Source organism: Simochromis diagramma, unplaced genomic scaffold (assembly GCF_900408965.1).
Source record: "Simochromis diagramma unplaced genomic scaffold, fSimDia1.1 OVJJ01000685.1, whole genome shotgun sequence".
Lineage (NCBI taxonomy): Eukaryota > Metazoa > Chordata > Actinopteri > Cichliformes > Cichlidae > Simochromis > Simochromis diagramma.
The window spans coordinates 5,078,733-5,099,249 of NW_024387477.1; the positions used below are offsets into that span (position 1 = coordinate 5,078,733).

Below are 20,517 nucleotides of genomic sequence, written 5' to 3' on the forward strand. Positions count from 1 at the left end.
CCATGAAGTAGTATCTGGGAAGCATCTGACTGGCAACAGTTTATTTTTTCAGTCAATGCAGTAAAAGCACACCCCAATAGAAAAAACAAACACAATATAACACTATAAGTCATGGATTGGCCTCCGCAGAGCTCTGACATCAATATTATTGAAGCAGTGTGAGAGCAGGTGATCTAATAATGAGAAGGCTGATGGTTCAGTCCCTGAAGCCATTCTGCATGCTAAATATCCTTGGGAAAAGATACCCTCTGATGTATCCATTGGAGAGCAAATATGTGTGAATGTTCAACAGAAAGCACTTTAGTAGAAAAAGAATTGAAAAAAGTGCTTGTGTGAATGAGGCAAGTTGTATAAAGTGCTGTATAAGAACCAGTCCATTTTCCATTCATTAGAGGTGTACAAACTCAGCTTTCCATGCATGTTTGCAAGTTTTTTAAAAATCTCTTCGCCTATTTCACATTTTCCTAGCAAGACATAAACAAATAAGGTGTGGCTCAAGACTTTTTTTTTTTTTTTACTTCATCTAAGCTTAAGGAAATAAATTATTGCAGTTTGCACCAGTCTTACACATCTGTTAATTGTGAAGCAGCTCCTCAAAGGAGGATGTAAAGTTGCTTTAAATCCCATGCCTACTTTTCAGACATTTCAGATAATCAAACAAGTTTAAATATTAGAGAAAGATAACACAAAATTCAAGCCTACATGGGTCTGAGTGACAAAGTGATTGCCCCCTAAACCTAATAAATGGTTGGGCCACCCTTAGCAGCATCAACTGCAATCAAGCTTTAAATGGCAATGAGTCTTTTACAGCAATGTGGAGGAATTCTGGCCCATTCATCTTTTCAGAATTGTTTAAATTCAGCCACATTGGAGGATTTTTGAGCATGAACAGCCTTTTTAAGGTCATACCACAGCATCTCAATCAGATTCAGGCCAGGACTTTGACTAGGCCACTCTAAGGTCTTAATTTCGTTTTTCTTAAGCTATATTGAGGTGGACTTGCTGGCATGTTTTGGATCATTGTCCTGCTGTCTCAGCTTGGGATCACTAATAGATGGCTGGACCTTCTCCTTCAGCACATTTTGGCAGACAGCAGAATTCATGGTTCTATTGACCACAGCAAGTCTTCCAGGTCCTGGAAAACAGCCCCAAACGATCACACTACTACCACCATATTTTACTGTTAGTATGATATTTCTGTGTTCCTTTTATGCCAGATATAATGGGACACACATGTTCCAAAAAGTTCAGCTTTTGTCTCGTCAGTCCACAGAGTATTTTCCCAAAAGTCTTGGGGAATCATCAAGATGTGTTCTGGCGAAACTGAGATGAGATTTTATGTTCCTTTTGCTCAGCAGTGGTTTTCATCTTGGAACTCTGCCATGCAACCCATTTTTGCCCAGTTTCTCTTATGGTGGAGTCATGAACACTGACCTTAACTGAGGCAAGGGAGGCCTGCAGTTCTTTGGATGTTGTTCTGGGGTCTTTTGGATAAGTCGTCGCTGTGCTCTTGGGGTCATTTTTGTCAGTTGACCACTCCTGGGAAGGTTCATCACTGCATTTTTACACAGATGAGAAGTTATACACTTCTCCCCCATCCATTTTCTATTATTCTATTATTTGATCTTAGGCATTGCTTAGGCAATACTACACTGCACACGTGGTACACGCTTTGACATTTTTATTTTACTTTCTATGGAGTGTTTAAAGTAAGGCTTCCCACAACTTCAAGCACATTTCATAGGAACTCTTTATTTGCACAGGGCAGGTTCTTTTTATATCCTGTCAGTGGAATTCAAACCATTTTCCACCATCACTGGACCTGTTGAAGTGAAAAATAAATGAAGCTTCTGTGTAAGTTTAAAAAGGAAGATCTGTAGTTACTCATCTGTCTACTTCCCAGGTGTTGGCGGCTAATCTAAGCGTTACATCACTTCCACTTTCCCACGCTGTCAAGCTGATTGTGACATCATGCGTCTAGTCCAATCAGCTTCTTCAGGCCAATCAGCCTTCACTCCGTGTATTTTAAATCTCCCTCCATATCTTTCATTCTTCCTTGCGTTCGTCATTGTGGACTAAAGAGCCGCAGGTTGCCGACCCCCGTTCATGACCAAGCACCTACCTGCTTGCCCACTATTCAGTCCCCTCTAGGCCCCACTCCCAGTAAGTAACACTCTTGGTAGAGAGGGTTTGTCTTTTTCACTGAACAGTACTGAAACAAATGCTAACAAGAAGTTTACTTCGAATGACCAGTTAACATCTGTTTTTAGTCTTTATCTGTTGAGTTCTGGGATTTATGATCAATTTTACTCATGAGCACAACTGCAACAGGAGGAACCAAATAACAAATAATCTCAGGTTATACAGACCTACTAAAGGTAAAGGCACGTTGATTTCCAGCCAGTTTACTTATCCGTTTATCTGATGTCACAGGTTGGGCTTTTCTCATTTCTCAGTTGTGTGCCTTCTCTCTTTTCTGAGTCTTGAGACCCAGAAAATACGTCCGTTGGCATCTTACAGAATGTCTCTTTTCCTAAAATAAAACTGGTAGACAGAAGAGAAAGTGGTGTATGCTTCTGTTAGTAGTTTTACTTGTGCTGTATAGAAGAAAACAAAAAGTTGGAATACACAAATCATGAGGACTCAGCATTTGTAAATGTGGCAGAAATACAATGGTTACATGTATGTTGTTCAAACTGAAAAGCCCTGAGCGGCTGTAGCCGAAGAACATAAAGCCGACCTCCAGTTTCGCCCTGTTTTGACTGAAATAGACTTCAGATAGATGAGCTGACTTGTCTGGACTCTTAGTTATAGCAGCATCTGAAAGAATCCATGAAGTTTCAATGAATTGCCTTTGTTCCTGATTGCTCTTCCCTGTATAGGGTAAACTCCATGTACTATAGCTCAATATCATTGAATAGTAATACTATCAAGTTAATAAACTTAAATAGGATTGTGAGCAGAAGAAATATGTGCACTTTAATATTTTAAAGTGTTTTCTGTAAGCATCCACCAAATAGAATATGCTGCAGCCTGGGTACGTAGCAGCAAAAATGAAACATTAAAAGTCAGGCTGGTTGGAAAGGAAATTAAGCTTCAGATTTGGTAATGTACCAGAAACTGCTGTATGTGTGTGGGTTTGTATTCTCTCGTCTTTGTGTGGGGTGGGGTGTAATGAATCGGATGCCATTTTGAGAGATGCTGTTTATGAGTGTTGGCGGCGACAAGGGAATGCGGGGAATTAAGGAAGCAGTATGAGCTACACTTAACACAATGTGACAGGCACAAAATGACAGGTTTTGGCCCAGGAATCGGGATGCCATGTTGCTTGCGCACTCGCTCGCTTACACACATAATCCTCAAAACACACACATACACCATCCGGCATGGGAAAGTAGGTGAAGGCATGAGGGGACAATTTGATCTGTTCCACCAAACACAAATCAATGTCTGTGTGGCTCAATTTTCATCGCACACACAAATCGCTCTACTTCTATCTTTGTGAGGACCCTTGTAGCACTTTTTCCTATATATTACAACGAAATGTAGAACACCATTTCAAGTCTAAGCCAAACCTGATGCATAAAAGATCTGTGACCAAAGGCAGGGCGGGGTGAAGGACAAAACATCGCATACTTTAAAAGTCAAACTGGTCTTCACTCAGACAGTCAAGTCATCTGAACCAGGAAAGTGACTATTTTACCCGGTTGTGACAGTGAGAATGGCTGCTATTAGACAGATTAACCTAAGATGAGTTCTGACCAGCCTCCACTACCAGGCAAGGACAAAGCTTTTTCAAGCTTTTTAATGGCACAGTGGCAGTTTAGTGTCATCACCTTTGGTCACAATAGCTATTTTTACCACGAACAAAAGAAAAAAGATGAAAAGTTTTTTCACAATAGTTTAATAGTTTTATTTTTTTCTTATATTTGAAGTCACAGATTACATTAAACATTAGATGACTGTAGAAGTCAGTAACCTCATGAACAAACACATTTAAATTGTCTTTGTTTTTGGACACCTGCTGATACCATTTCACGTGCACTATTATTCATTTTAGATACTTTTTTATATTGTTTATTTCTTCTGCTGCTGGAGCTATTTGGCTACAGTCCAAAATACTGGGAATGCCAATAAGGTCATAAGTGTCTCCCACATCTGGGGATTGGGAATACTCCCTCAATCTGTTGGCAAGCATTGCATTAATTCAACACAACATAACTAACTGCTAGCAAGTCGTTTGTTTTGCAGTTAATACGTGTGGTAGAATCTGTGTTTTACGAAATGTGTTAAGTTTTGTGTTGAGTTTGCTGCGATAGTTAGATTGTTGGTTAGTTATCAATATGAATTCACAGTGCCCTAATAATGTTGAGGTCCAGGCTCCGGGGAGGCTGATCCATGACTGAAAGCGCTCCATTATGTGTTTTTCTATTCAGGTAAGCTTTAACTGCATTGGTAATGTGTTTGGGATCGTTTTCATGCTGAAAAATGAAAGACGTTGCCAATCAGACGCTTTTCAGATGACATTGCATGGTGGCTCAAAATCTGATGGCGCTTGTCTTGCAATCATAATTTAATCAATTTTGACAAGATCCCTGTTTTACAGATTCTCTCTTGTACCTTTTCCTGCTTTTGTCCTTCACTTTTGAAGGACACACTACACATTAAGCATGTGTGCATGTATCTGTTTGTGTTTTACTTATAGGTCTTTGGGAATCACCTTGTTGGTGCAAAAATACTATTTTGTGCCTGTCAAACTGTGTTATCTTTGGCACTTTTTGTAGATTAAGCTCAAGAGATGGGAACAAATAAAGCTGTTTGGACAGCACATGGGTTCATTCCTTGAGTTAGGTGCCTATGAAGTGTTACCTACCAGTGTTAGAAAAAATGAAGAACTGTATAATAGCAAGGCTGTGCTGCATTAAGGGATCTGACTCACAGTTAAAAAGCACTGTATATGTAGGACAACCTAGGCCAGCCACTATTCTAATGCCAGAAGTAGAGTCATGGGTAAGATTTAAAGAACATCTCATACACAGCACCTATTTCTGGATATCTTAACAACAACCACCCGTAACCACAAAGCTAAAAATCCAGTAAAACTCGTTTCTTATATGGACACAGAAGAAAGTATTGGTTGGCACATAGCAACCACTCTGGTTCTTAAAAGAAAAAAGAGGAGATATTCATTCAGAGATGAGCCTCTGCTTCTTTCTACTGCCTGTCTGAGTCAGTCAAAATAATGGCTAGAGCTGAGTCATTTCCCACAAGCTGAACATGCCTGCTGTGACACATTGAATGTAAGGCAATGCATCTGAAGAACAGAACCAAAGGTAAGTAAATATCTCTTCACTGGGATTTTAAAAAGGGGTAAAAAGACTTGAAGAGACGAATGATGCTTCCCAACATAAATATGTAGTCATGAATAAGTAATAAGGGTTCACAAAAAGGAGACAAGCGGAGAAAGACAAATAAGAAGAGGAGAGGGAAAAGGTGAAGTGCAGCAGGATGACAGTGACATATGAGAGGCAGAGCTGACAGAGTGCTCAGTAATGGCAGTTTATCAGCATCTGGTCAGCGGGGTCACTTCAGCTCCTGGGCTCCAATTCTCATCTGTCTCCATCGCTCTCCTCCTGCATCTTCTCACTCTGCTTCCCCCTCCTTCCACGCTTCCTCCCTCACTTCCTCTGTCTTAAACTGACAGTTCTGACAGAAAACCAAAATGTGCAAGCAGTTTTTTCCCTTTCATACACCCACATATACAACCCAGACTGTAAGTTTTTGCACAGTTTCACATTCTGTTGTTCAGAGTCTGTCTCAGTACATTCAGTCCTAAATAAAACACAAAACTGCATTAAAGTGCCAAGTATGGTATGCAGTCAATGGAACTGGATCCCTAAACTATATCAGTTTCCTTTTCTCCATTTATGAAAGTTAATGTATCTTTCCTTCTCTGTATCTAAAGTTATGGGGTTTAATTGTGTTTTGGAACCTGACATTTAACTGACAAATTGCAAAACAAAAACAGTTACATCTTAAGAAATGCCAGCCAGATTGCAAAACCCCTGAGCAGGAACGTGCCAGTGCTTTAACCTGCAGGATAAAATTGACATATACTCTGTCTACTTACTTTTGAACAATTGCAGTCAGGTCTACATGAGTAAAAAGGTCTTTATTTCACACACAGTATTTCAATATTGATGCAAGCTTACTAAATTAAAGCTGTGACTTGGCACTTTAATGCAATATCCATTATTTCATTTCAAAATGAATGTACAATTGAAGGCGTTAGTGAACTGGTTGGGACTTAACACACAGCAAGCACAGTGTCCACAAAGGCATATCCACACACCAATTAAGACAAAGAAATACCACTAACAATCTAATAATAGTTGTCAATAACCTCAGCAATAGATTAAGCAAGGACTTTATTGCTTTGGCATTAACATATTTAAAATGCCAGCCGCCTTGTGTGAGTTCAGTGGATTTATGCTGACATCTCCAGTCGGATTAAATGTGATGTTTCCGGGTAAAATACAGCCTTGGTGAAAGGAAGAGGAGAAAGTCAGGGGAGGCCAGGCTCACACTGCATGTGTACGACATCTTAATTGCATCAATGATTATCCCTCCACATTTACGCTTTCCCTACTCATATTTATAGTTGTGTCCAATTTTCATTATGCTCTTCATTATGGAGCATAAATAACCTGCGTAAATGTGCCGGCACACTACGACACACCCTATAACATTGCCAAGTGATATCCATCTTGTCCCCCAGTGATCCAACATTACCTGGCTGAATTATGTCTATTAGCTGCATGTAGCCCCTCCCACTCCATCAAGACAGCAGTCTGCAGATGACAGCATTAACTTTTAAGGCTTTATAGCATCTTCTTTACCCAACACATACCATTAATCCACTTAATGGCCACCATGACCCCTTTCATCGTGTTTCATAAAATAAAAATATGAATAAAGCCCATTACAGTCTCTATTGTGGAGAGTTTCAGCAATAAATCATAGTGGTTCTATTAGAAGGATTGCTTCTGTGGCAAGTCAGGTTGCCATATTAAATCATCAGTGCTGTTTGCGTTATTATTTTTGCATGTTATAATGCCTAAATCGGAAAAGTCTAACTTTCTATTTAAATCTCTTTCCGGCCTTCAGTTGTTAGTCTGAGGACTAATATTTAGTGTTTTTTACCTCTCTCAACTTTCAGATTCTTTGCTTGCATAAGAAACCTTTTTCTTTACATCCAATGAAGCAAAAGATGTTAAATCTGAATTACACTGAAATTTTAATCATGTAAAAAAAAAAAAAATACAAAACAAAACATGTTATGTGATTTTTTTTTACTACAAACTTTTGGCAAATTTCTGAATCTTCCATTAAATTTTGGATCAAATTAGGAAATTTTAAAAGCTGCTTTAATTAATTTTTTTTTTACATAACAATACATGTAATGACTATGTCCTTATCAAAGAATACTTCACAGTTCATCATTTTAAATCCATATATAACTACAGTGCATAACGCATTCATTAGACCACCACCCACTGTAAGCAGCACTAAATTAGCACGAGTAATTACCAGAATCTATTTCGGAATCAGTTTCTCTAATGGTTAATCCATCAGTATGTTTACGCTCTTTAACTGAAATTATTTTTAATGCTAAAGTACATTATTTCTGATATTTAAAAAAAATCATAAAGGACTTTAAAATTACACTTATTACACTTCTGACTTCTCAGGGAAGTCCAGTGTGCTGGCTCAAACTCTAGGTATAAATATGTGGACTGCGTCACTCCATGTGAAATGTAGAGAACTCAGTGAAAAGGAAAGAGTCTGCAATAAAGCACTTTGTGATGATGGATGATCTTTGAGACAATCTGGGCAAGACTAAAAGTGTTCTCACAGTGTGGTCATGCTTTGGAGTCAATTGCTGAGACTGGTACTTATAAAAAGTGCCAAGGAAGAGGCAGAATATGAAAGCTGATCACAAACACTGAGCTGTAGATAACTGGAAGACGGTACTCTGGGCAGACAAGTACAGATTTCAACTCTTCAGTCAGCAATATTGTGTTATGTCCACAGAAAAGCTGGAGAATGTTAGATGGATTGCAAAGACAGTGAAAAAGGGGCAAGATTCCATTATGGTATAGTTATTATAGAAGCAGCATGGACACATTAGTGAAGAAGAAGGTCTACTACAACATCTTGGATCCACCAAAAAGTTGGAATCCCTCTTGAACCACCCATCCGACCCCTCCATCCATCCATCTTCTTCCACTTGGTCAGCCTTAGTAGAGAAGCCCAAGTGGCTAGGGACCTCCCTCTCTCTAGCCACCTTTTCTGGGGGAACACCGAAGCATTCCCAGGGCAACAAAGATATGTAATCTCTCCAGCTTGTCCTGGGTCTGCCCGGGGTCTCCGTCCAGTGGGATATGCCCAGAACACCTCACCCAGGAGGTGCATGGACGAGTAGCGGCCCTACTCGGAGCCCTTCATGAACTCCTTACCCTATCTCAAAGGAAGCGGCCAGCTATCCTCTTGAGGAAGCTCCTTTCCGTCACTTGTATCTGCAATCTTGTTCTTTCTTCACTTCACCCTTTTCAGCTGCGAACCATGGCCTCAGACTTGGAGGTGCTGATTCTCATTCCTGTCACTTCACACTCACCTGCAAACCGCTCCAGTACAAACTGGAGGCCATCGTTTAATGAAGCCAACTGAACCACATCATTTGCGAAAAGCAGACATGAGATTCTGAGACTACCGAAGTGCAAGCCTCTGCCACTTGGCTACACCTAGAAACTCTGTCCATAAAAACTATGAACATTCTGAAGTAAAACTGATTAATTGTGGGTTTAACAAGACAATGACCCCAAGCAAATTTCAAAGCTGTGCAGAGACTGTTTGACCGAGAAAAGGGAATGTGGAGTACTAGAACTGATGGACTGGCCAAGTCTGGGCTTGAATCAAAGTGATTTGGGATTTAGTGAAATCAAAGGCACAAGAATTTAATTCCAATCAGCTCTCTGGGAACAGCTAGAAGAGCATTAGTTATGCAGCCTAACTTTATATTTCAGTGGTGGTTTACGTGCTACAGAGAATACTGTGAAAAACTGTTGCTTTCCCCGTGGTGCACCTGAATGAAAGTTCCCTCTATAAATGCATTACCTCAAGTAACTGCCCCCTACAATCCAAATGTCTAAAAGTACAAACAAAAGGAGTAGATGTCTCTCCACCCACTTACTGTTAAAATAACAACTCTGACAAAAATAACAAGTAGTGAACATGTAGGTGTTTTTTTTTTGTTTGTTTGTTTTTTGCTGTTCACTCACAAAGACTTTCAGAAGTGTTTCTGGAACTCTCTTTACTTTTACTAGACAATCTTGGCTGCTTTAAAGAAGTGCAGAGTGGGGGCCCTAAGGTTCAATAATTGGTTTTTGATCTTGTCAATCACACAGAGGGAATTCTCTGATAGTGTATGTAACATTGCATTGTTGAATTATTTCTACAAAGTAGCACATTTCTTTGAAGTTAACCAATCAGTTTACAGACCTGTCGCTAGCTAATTACGCAGCCATCAATCATCCATTATCTTCTGCTTATCCAAAATTGTCTTCCAGTGGCAGTAGGCTAAGCAGGGCACTCCAGATGTCCTCCTCCCCAGCAGCAATTTCCAGCTGCTCCTGGAAGAAGCCCAAGGCATGCCCAAACCAGATAAGATATATAATCTCTCCAGTAGCTTCTGGAGATACCCGGAGGTCTCTTCCAAGTTGGACTTGCCTGGTAAACCTCCATAGGGAAGCACCCAGGAGGCATCTTATCCAGATGCCCGAAACGCCTCAACTGGCTCCTTTCTCAAGGAGCAGCAGGTCTACTCCCAGCTCTCTCCAGATGTCACCCTATCTCTGTGGAAGAAAGTCATCTCAGCCACTTTGCAATCGAGGCTACAACACCCACATTACTGCTGACACCTCACCAACGAAGCAAGTTACTTAATTAGCTCATATATTACACCATGTATTTATGTTCACCCAATAAAAAGCTGCAATTAAAGAACCATACATTTTAGGCGATAGAGGACCTTAAAAAACAAAACAGAAAAACGGGCCTGCTATATCATTTGTTTTTTGTTATTTTACACCGGTGATGTGTTTTTATCTTTTAATCACATAGCCACAAAATGTGTTTAAAATTACATCAATAAAAAATAAAGTGTCAGCATTTAAGGTGTTCTGTGAAGTTTTTCTGTAGATAAAAGCTGTTTTCATTGTGTGTAGCACTCAGTGCATTTCTTTCCTCGTGAAACATTTCCAAAGCTAATTTCTCTTAAAGTTGAATCCCACTTTTTTTTTCTTTATCACTTTGCTCCTTGGCTTGTTTTTTACACATTACTGTGCAGCTGCTGTGCAATAGTGTGAAACCACTTGGTGTACTTTTCATCAGAATTCCACTGTATATTTATGTGCATGCATAAGACAAAAAAAGAAACAAAAAGTAAATATTTGAGACTGAAACTGCTCTACAGCTCAACTGGAGATCAAACACTCTTTGAAGATCTTTCTGTTTGCATGTTTTTGGTTTTGGTTCTTGTTTTTGTAAATGTAACAATAGGTAAAATGATCATTTCATTTTCGCACTGGCTGAAAAGTTCTGCTTCTTGAAATTCGTACAATTAACTCTTGGTTTAATCACCAGAGACCCTTCAAATGCAGCGCTGAGTTAAAAAGGAAGCCCTTTAACCTCATCCAAAGGCATAACTGCCAGACTCTATTAGCAATGTCTATATTTTATTATATTTGCGGTCCAGCATGCAGAATCTGCATTCAGAACGGCTCACATCTCGAGGCAACCATCTTCTGAGCCAGGGCAAAGGCCAAGAAAGGTGATCATGCTTGTGCGTGTGTGTATAGTGGAAATATTGAGTGGATGAGAAACTAAGGTCCAGATAGTGTTGAATTTATGAGCAACCCCTGCCTGGATAAAATTAAGTATGCTTGTGTGCTTTCAACAAAACTGAAAACAGAGTCTTCTGCTTCACCTTTCTCCATTCCCACCCTGCCTTCTGTTTCTTGAAATTCTTCTTTGTGGAGACCTCTGCTTCCACTTCAAAGAATTATCTGTTTTCTTTCTTCTTCTTTAACCCTGGCTTTAAGAAGGAAAAAAACCCAACTTCCATTAATGAGTAACAACCCTTGTGATTGAGCGTCACATATAATTTGTTGTTTGGGTAATACAAACCAGTTTGTGGTAGGACACAGTAATGATAAATGGAATTATCCTTAACAAAAACGCTATCACTGGCGGTGGTACAAAGGCCTTTCAGTAAATTCTCAATTTGAGGATCTAACACTGCCCTTGAATTGTTTAGGCACAACTGGGACTGGTGGAGGAATTAATTTCAGATATTACCAAACAGCAGGGTACACAGCTCCCAGGGCACCGCAGACAAAATCTTTCATCCCTGTTAAAAAAAAAAAATTGAATGGGGATTTAAGGAGAACACAGATAATTCAATCTTTATCAGCGGCAAGCCACAATGAAATGTTAAGTTTCCATGGGATCCTCTTACCTCAAAGGAGGACTCCGGAATGAAAGTACAACACATCTGAAGCATCTCCCTCCTGCTCTTGAGCAAAAGAGTAAAACACATGCACAGACACACACACACACATTCTCTCTGAGACACAAACACAGAACATAAAAGGTTCTCATCAACATATCAAAGCTCGTACTTCCTGTTCAACATGCTATATGCGAACCCAGTGGATGCCAACGAGTCAACGTAGCTGCACATCATTTTATATATATATAATATATATGTGTGCGTTGCACTGACGGCTCCTGCAAAAGCAGACAGTAACAGATCGAGATAACTCTCAAGTGTCAGATATACATGCACATACACACAAACGTGGACATGTTTGGCATTCTGCTATGTAAGCAACCACCTCTCTATCTCTTTCTCCCTCTCTTTCTTCCTATCTCTCTCAGCCACATATGTGAGAGAAAGTTTTAAAGGAAGAGATAGAGAAAGGAGTGAAACGAACAACTCTGGCTTAGTAATGTCAACTCAAACTCCACGAGATACCCAATAACGGCACATAGATACTCTTGCAGAAAAGCTCCACTCCAGCATTAAAGTTGTCAACACATACTAATCCACCAGTTTGGAGACTGTTACAATGGGTCAATATGCAATTTGAGGCAGGTTGACAGAGAACATTGGATTGATTGATTTTGACCTTTTCCTTGACAGTACCTGCTGTACACATTCTCTACAAAATAATGAAAAGTGTTGAAATCCTTATATCTTTAGCTTTTGCCTCTTTTCTTCTCCCAAATAAGCGCCTGTTGTTAATCCCACTCATACGTCTGGCTGGAGGTCTGCTCTCTCTGCTTTATCTTTAAGAGCAGGGGGAGACAGACTCAGGGGGGTGATACCAACCGTATCGATTTGTGCAAACATGCAGACACACATACACACTCTTAACCATTTTTTTTAGAATCTGTGCACAACATGGCTATAATCAAAAAGCTATTCCTCCATCTAGTCTACTCCGCATAGTGATATTACTCTCAGCTACATACTAGTTCTAAACTTGGTCATTGTAAAGATTCAACAGACTCCAGTGAATTTTAGTTAAAATGTGGTTAAAAGTGGAGTCCCACATGATGGACTCTACTGACTTTTGTTGATCTTTTTACTTCAAACTTGTGGCTTTGCTTCAAAACAACTCTCAAAACAGCTGTTTAATGGAACACCATGAAATCTGATGCAGACTTTTATGTTTGATCCTGACAGACGTTCTGTGAAGGCTTTATGGGATCGCTAAGCTAAAGGGTAGCACAAACAAGAGGAGCCACCTTACAGGATGTTCCCTGTCTTTTTGATATTGGTTGTAATGACACTAGATAATGGGCATTATATGGAGCTAATCAGCAAGCTAAACTGCAAAAGACAGACATATGCTAATGTCACTAGCCTCACACTAACATGGCCTTAAACATAAGACAGATGCGACCTCAAAACTGGTTCCGAATGCTGTCAGCACCAAAAACATAGAAACTGCACCCCGCCAATCCCTAGCTGAAGTGACCCCCCTGTTTTGTTGAGAAATGTGAGAGATCAAACACATTTCAAGCTGATGCTACCTTTTATTGGTGCATTGAAGGGTATAATACCCGTTTGGGAGGGTCACAATTCAAAAAGTCACAACATCCTTTTCCCTTCAGATTGGATGAGGGGAGAAAAAATCCCTTCAGAGAAGAAGCAGAAGCTCCCATATCAATCCATCAAACCAAAAAGTAGTAAAATGGCACTCCTAAATGAAATTCTCTTGTCTTGCGCTGAGCTCAACTTGAAAAGGCCAGTCACATGAGGGTTTAAATAGATATCTATTTTCTGGGCTGAAAATCAAACTGGCCATCATTCTGTCCTGCATCACCTCTCTCTTGGGGGCTTGTCACATTTATAACATGTAGTCATTTTCTCAGCTGTCAAACCATGCTCTTACCAAGCTCGGTCCCCCAACCCATGCTGTCAGCTCCTAATTCTAATCGGCTCAAACGTCTGTGTGCGCACAAGTATAGTTTTTGAGAAATATCTTTGGAATTGTAAGGGGATTCATTTATTTTTTTATTTTTTAATATTCCGTGTGAGTGTGTGCACTTAAATGTGTGTAATATAAGGATCTGGACAAAGGTGGCATAGCAAAGTAGGTCATGACAGAGGTTAGTTCTGCATTAGCAACTGTCACCGGCACGACATGAGAGTTCAGACACCAGGGCAGCCCTCACCCTCTCACTCACAGTATAGACACACACACACACACACTCTAACCAAGGATTTTTGAAACTCTGTGGCGTTCTGTCATGGATCTGAGCCAGCAGGCCGTGACACACATGGAGGGCAGTGTCTGGAACAGGAGGACGTGTCCAGTCTGTCTTTTGTGTGTCTGCACACACATGCATGACACAGTGTTTGGATATGACGGGGGCTTTTGACCTGCCAGAATCCAAACTCTTTGCCCTTGCCAAACATTTTTTTTTTTGGACACTTATTTGATGTTTTCCTTATTTGGCCTGGAGTCGTTTTAAATAGAAGTTGCTCAATATTCAAAGATTTGCTCCATTAAAGCACAGATGAATCCTCGCGAAAGGCTTTGCATCAGTATCTGCTTCTCAGGGTTGACTTATGGAAATCTCTCTCATTACTTCTGCCTTCTAAGGTTCAAAATCTCACATAAAAATATAATGATCCGAGCTGTTTCTGTTGTCTGCTGTGTCAGTCAACGATTTTTTAATGTTCTAAGTCTCTTCAGTTTCCATCCTCAGAAAGTCTGGGATAATTATGGGAGTAAAAAGGCTCCCTATCAGAGCAGATTAACAACATCTCACTAGCCTGAACTCCTCACTCCCTTTTATCTCCTCAAACACAGTAGAAGAGAAGAGGAGTTACGTAACTCCCACCTTAGGGACCCAGCCGACTTTCCACCCAACTTTTGTCTGTCTCTGCATGTCTAGGGCATCTGCTAGTTCTAAGCTGTTTGATGTGCATGTTTGAAGCAGCCATGCGATCGGGGAGGAAAGGATGTGTCTGTTGTTCGCAGCTCTTGCCGCTTTGCTCTGATCCCTCAAGGAACGAGTTTCAAAGCATGGCAAAGTTGGACCTTTCCTGGTTCTGCATTTAACACCTTCTCGATTCGCAGAGCTAAGGTGCTGTATAGCTTCCCTCCTTACCCACTGTTTAAGGATTCCTCAAAAGACCCTCCCTTGTCATTTAGTTATAACGTCTCTTTTGTCAAAATCTGTTTCAAATTATTTCTGAGGTCCCTAAAAGCCATGTTAGCACACAGAGCCCTTAATGTGAGGTTATTTTACTGATTAAAAGAATATTAGATCATGTCAGCCATGAAAAAAAATTAATTACATATTCAAAATGGTAAAAACCGACAAGATTTTTTCTGTCTACTCATTAGAAACAGCTTTCATTCCCCTTGTGGAAAATAAATGAACAACAAGTTGAACTTTGGGTTAATTAGTCTCTGGCAGTTGGTGAAAAACATGTAGAAGAATTTCCAGGCTGTAGCTGTCTTGCTTGTTTCTATTAAAACACAAGTATAGGCCATATGAATCAGCGGTCAAATGTGAGCATAACCTGTGTTTGTGCAGTGTAAATTAAATTATAACATTTCTACCGCGCAAACAGTTCTTAATCTTGCTTTTCCCTTGTTTGACAGTACAATAGCTAATAAGAGATCATTCCTGTTTTTATAATTTCCTTAAGAAGCTCCCGCTCCTTCTGCTATTCATAAGGGAAAAGCACCACAGAACTCCTTTAAATAAAAATAACCAAAGCAAAAACGAAATCTTTGATTGAACACATGTGCTTTCAGGATAAAAACTAATTACCAGCATCAGATTTACCTAACATGAATCAATTAGATATACACAGAGAAGAAATACTAAGACTTATGGATGCTCTCTTGAGTGGAATGAGAAATCACTGCACATTAAATAACATGATTAAGCATCTTTTGCAGGATTGATCTATGGAGAAACATTAATAGAGGACAAATTCTGCTTCGGTTGTCACTGTTGTATTTGTTGTGTTTGTGTATGCTTTTGGACTATAGCATTAATAACATAAGCATAAATGCCCATGGCCCATTAGAGCTGGAAACATAGTCTATAAATCTGTCTTTGGAACTGAAAAAGAATAGTTACAAAAGGCTTAAATAAGTAACAATGTTACAAAGAAAAATTGTACAGATATTGCTGTTAAGAATATTTATTTATTTTAACAAGACAAGACGTGAATGAAACAGTGTCGGAAGTGCTACCAGGTATCTTTTATTCATAAATCCCATTTTACATTGTACATTTAGGCACTTTGTTGCTAGCAGCCTATCACAAAAATACATAAATTGTTCCCATTTCTTTAAAATAAAAAAGGTATCACGTAAAGTAGGCAAAGTGATTCCTAAAACTCGGCAATGCCAACACTCTCAGTCATGGATTGGCTGCCCCAGAACCTGGACATCAACATAATTGAAGCAGTGTGGGTTCCTCTTGACAGAAAACGGAACAAAAGACAGCCAACATCCAAAGAAGAGCTTTGAATGTCCTTCAAGAAGCCTGGAGAACTATTCCCAAAGACTAATTAAAGCAATTATAATGTTTCCCTAAGAGTGTTCCGGCTGTGTTGAAAAATAAGGGTGGTCATACTAAAATATTGACTCAATTTTTTTGTATAACCCCCTTTTCTATTTAAAAGTGTTATATAAAAATATGAAACTACATTGTTGAAGAATGGGAGACCCCTTTTTTAGATTGTTCCTCCATTTCCAGATGCTTGTTAAAGTCCCCCACTGCTTACGCAATTGTTTCGTCAAGTTCAAAAAACACACGGAGCTTTGAAGCTGGCAGATTCCTCAGCTGCACAGAATAATTTCTGAAGGTTAATGCTACATCATAAGTCATACACTCAAATAATGCTAATTCTTGAATAGAATCGGAAAACTGTATTTTAAATGTTAGGTTAACTGCAAGATAAGTAATGTAATAAAAAAGAAACGATTTACATTTCACATCGCACATAGAAGAGTTCATATGATAGCATAGAAAAGCTATAAAAGAATGTAACTACCATGAATTGTAAATTGTAAATAGATTAACAGAACTAATGATGAATATATTTACTGGTTGCACGCAGTGAATGGTCAACATTTTACATTATGAGAATTATTTGTCTTTTTATGGGTCCAAGCAGTAAAGCTGTAGTAACACAAATGTAATTTGTTCATTTTGTGTTATCATTATTATTCTTCAATAAAAGCGCAACAACACTGCAAAGACCTGGAAAGATAAAAGTTTGTGACATTGTGCCAAATTCCCTCCTCAACCTAGAAACCGTAACCATAGCTGGTACTATAATAACCAGGTTCATGCTTTTAGCAGTCATCTTATAAACATCTGCATCTCTTTGCAAGTTTTTCCTAGTGTCCTTTTAAAAATACATTTTCTGAGTCCACATCATCTACAGCATTTGCTGAGTGTAAGTTGTTTAAGAAAATGTCAGCAAGCTATTAATCCACATGTCCACAACATCTAGAAATGTGACTACATTTCTAATTCATAATTAGTTTCAAAAAATAAATTTGTACAAAATTTGATAGGAGTATTTTATCATTTAGAGTATATATATTATTATTATAAATGTCATACATTTATATTTGTAGTCAGTGTATATACACATGTATATGCATATATATATATGTGTATATATATATATATATATATATATATATATATATATATATATATATATACATACGTGTGTGTGTGTGTATGTATGTATATGTGTGTGTGTATATATATATACATACACACACAAAGAATTCAGTCATTTTTAGTTTTAAAGTTTTTAATATTTTATAATATTTGTGCGTGTGTGTGTCTTTTGCATTGTGATATGGGGATAAAGGCACGAATATAATACAATATAACTTTTTTCTCGACTAAATAAAATCACCCATGTGAACTTGCATATGTACATCTGTAACTTGGACTTGAATGACGCAAACATTATTCACATGAGTCCTATGTGACAGTACCTAAAAACACCAGCAGTGGTCACTGGCAAACTTGGAAGTCCATGGCGCTTGTGATCAGAACATGGCATATGGTGTTTGTCTGTCATCCTGTTACCAGAGCAAGTCAGGACAACACACAGCAGGGGTTGAGTTGGGCATCGCTGGATGTCTGCCTTCTCAACTACATTCCGTTATTGCAGGTCCACACTCCGTTAAATGACGTAGTGCGACTGAAGAGCAGATCAGCATGCTTACGGGTCAGGGTTTTAATGAGAGGACCTTAGGGTTTTCCGCTGAGGCTGACAAAAGCCAGGTGGAGAGTTATTAAGGGGCAAAGGTAGCCAAGTAGAGATGTTCTCTACCAGTATAGCCCTATATGCCTAGGCCCTTTTCATCTTTAACCACCAGCTGCTCTGCTGCACTCAGGCCTCAAACACAGGTAAGGAAGTTTCTCTGTATTCCCTCAAGATTTTCACTGTTAAAATTTATGTGTATAATAACCAGGATGAAAATAAAGTGTGGGCAGAATCTATAATTCAACCCATCTACTGTGCCAAGGAGCCTGGCACAAGGCCGAGAGGGATAGAGGAGTGGCGGACCCGATAGAGTGTTCTGCCAATGCTGTAATGTCTGGCACAGGTGCATTGTTAAAGACACTGTTAAAATGATTTATTTTCAATCCAATAATCTGCAGTACATTATATGATGTCCACAAAAGGTCTATATAGTTTCTAAATGACTGCTAAATATGTTTTTCACCTTGAAACAGAAGCTGAACTTCAAACGTGCAAGAATATCCATCACAAATAGGATTTAACTAATATCACTTCTGTAATACTGGACAAATCATCTCCACTCTTGAGCACTGTAACTGCTAAGCTGGACAGCAAGGTGTGGGCTGACCTTGAGGATACACTGACAGTATCCACATTGGTGATTCTGGGGCATATTCTTTCTAGCTTTGATGGGGCCATCATAAAATCTGGCTCAACTGGGGATAAAAGTAAAGCAAACGGACTGAGAACAAAATCAATTTTCAATCTACTTCAACAGAGGCTGTGCAGAAATAACATTAGACTCAACTTTGGGTGACTGAAATCTAAAAAAACTAAAAAGGAAAAAAAAAATATACCTATGAAACTTAGAACATTACAAAAATATTACATTTTTAGGGATGATTTTCTATTTAGAAAAAGATTATCACTATATGTTGCATTAGCCTTGTGAAAAACAGAGTGAAGACCAAGTGCGTCATCAAGATGTAACATTTAAAATGATCCTCTTTTCTCAAACACTGAAAATTTGGAGAATACGACAACTCTTCCACAGATCTTGTTTTTCACATGGCATTTCCATCAAAGAATGCAGTATTAGCTTTTCTCCCCCCCCCTCCCTCCTTTCTAAATTTTGAGTTGGGGTATTGCCATGTGCCTCATCTTTGCAGCCATTAGGTAGAATCTCACAAGAAGTTATTAACAGAAAATGCCAGGAAAAGTCATCATTCGGCATCACTTCATGCTCTTTCACTCCAAACCTTCAGGCATTATGTATTCATAACTGAATTCACTTTTACACTTTTCTTTGAAACCCAACAAAATAAAAATCTGAATAGCTTTCAAATGTTTTTTAATGAAGTCCTCTTTTTTTGTCCTTTGTTCAAGCGGTCTCCCTCGTATGGCCAGGGTATCATGGGCAGTGTCCATGCTGTTACTGCTGATGCTCTGCTCTCCAGGGGGGTCTTCGGTCCCCCTCAAGCATCTGTGTGGTTCCCACCTGGTGGACGCCCTCTACTTTGTGTGTGGAGAAAGGGGCTTTTTCTACAATCCGAGCCGGACCCACAAGCGTGATGTGGAACATCTGCTCGGTAAGACCACCGTTCTGCTTCTTTTTTTGGACTTGTGTAAAATAAGCTCTAATTGTCCCCTTGATGGTGGGAGTTCAGAAAGGAACAGCATGACATCACCCCAAGACCCCAGTGGTGCTTTGTGTGTCTAGTCTCTGAACACAGTGTTCAAAGTTCAGACTCAGTCTAATGAAAATGCCAAATTGGATGCTAGCTGGAAGAAAAATGTTTAGGGACAACATGCTGAAAACTTTACAGAACTATATCAATGTATTGAGTCATCATTAGTGTGCAAAGCCTAACTCCAGGCTCCTCTGAGTTCAGTGGTGTAGCCAGGCTTGTGGTTTGTAGCTTTCAACATCTATGCTGTGACAAAACCAGCTGATCAAAATTGTGAAATCGCTAAATTATTCATTATGTTATTTCTAGAAACTTTTTTGGATCTTCCGCATCAAACGCTCTATTGATGTTTCGACGTTAACATTAGGGGTGTAAGCTATGATATGCCTCCGTTAGCGCTCCATCATATCTCCTCTTGAAGTACAGACTAACAAGACTAAATGGATTGGGGAGATCAGATTAACTAGCCATTAAGTCTCCATTAAAGTGTGAACAGTAAATGGTATTTTGCGGAACTGGAGATTTGCACAGCAGCATCAGGACTTAACACAGGGCTGTGGAAACTTTCTCCACTTCAAAGGGTTCCTGTCTAAAAGGGCCAGACAGGACCAGCGACTGTGGAGGGCTTTGTCGGGCCGCGACGAGCCCAAAGTGAAGAGAGGGATCGTGGAACAGTGCTGCCACAAGCCGTGCAGCATTTACCACCTGGAGGGCTACTGCGACTGACTCGCCACTTCAGGAGCACCACTCATAGCCTGTAAAAAGGTCCCGAAGTCAATTTCTGGCCTGATACTTGCTGGCTATGTCTTATCAACTGAAGGAAATAAAGCTTCCTGACCCATAACCCAAGGCTCTTCTCTGCAAAGATGTGAATTTGTGTTTTTTTTGTCGCTCATATATAGTGCAGCTGAAACATGGGCTGTGGTAGCCTTTTGCTGTACTCCAACCTGT

General features: G+C 39.5%; 1 protein-coding gene across 1 annotated transcript; it reads left to right on the forward strand.

Moving 5' to 3' along the window:
- The first annotated feature begins 18,627 nt into the window (after positions 1 to 18,627).
- On the forward strand, positions 18,628 to 20,417 carry LOC120723957 (insulin-like). Its single transcript, XM_040015826.1, has 2 exons — positions 18,628 to 19,467; positions 20,147 to 20,417. The coding sequence occupies exons 1-2, from the start codon at positions 19,233 to 19,235 to the stop codon at positions 20,290 to 20,292; spliced, it is 381 nt and encodes a 126-aa protein (XP_039871760.1). The 5' UTR covers positions 18,628 to 19,232; the 3' UTR covers positions 20,293 to 20,417.
- The last annotated feature ends 100 nt before the right edge of the window (positions 20,418 to 20,517 follow it).

Bases quoted from the DNA above. Each gene is read 5' to 3' on its own strand.
- LOC120723957 (XM_040015826.1), top strand. From the start codon at position 19,233: ATGAAGTCCTCTTTTTTTGTCCTTTGTTCAAGCGGTCTCCCTCGTATG. The intron at 19,468-20,146 runs GTAAGACCACCG...TCCACTTCAAAG, and splicing joins TGATGTGGAACATCTGCTCG to GGTTCCTGTCTAAAAGGGCC.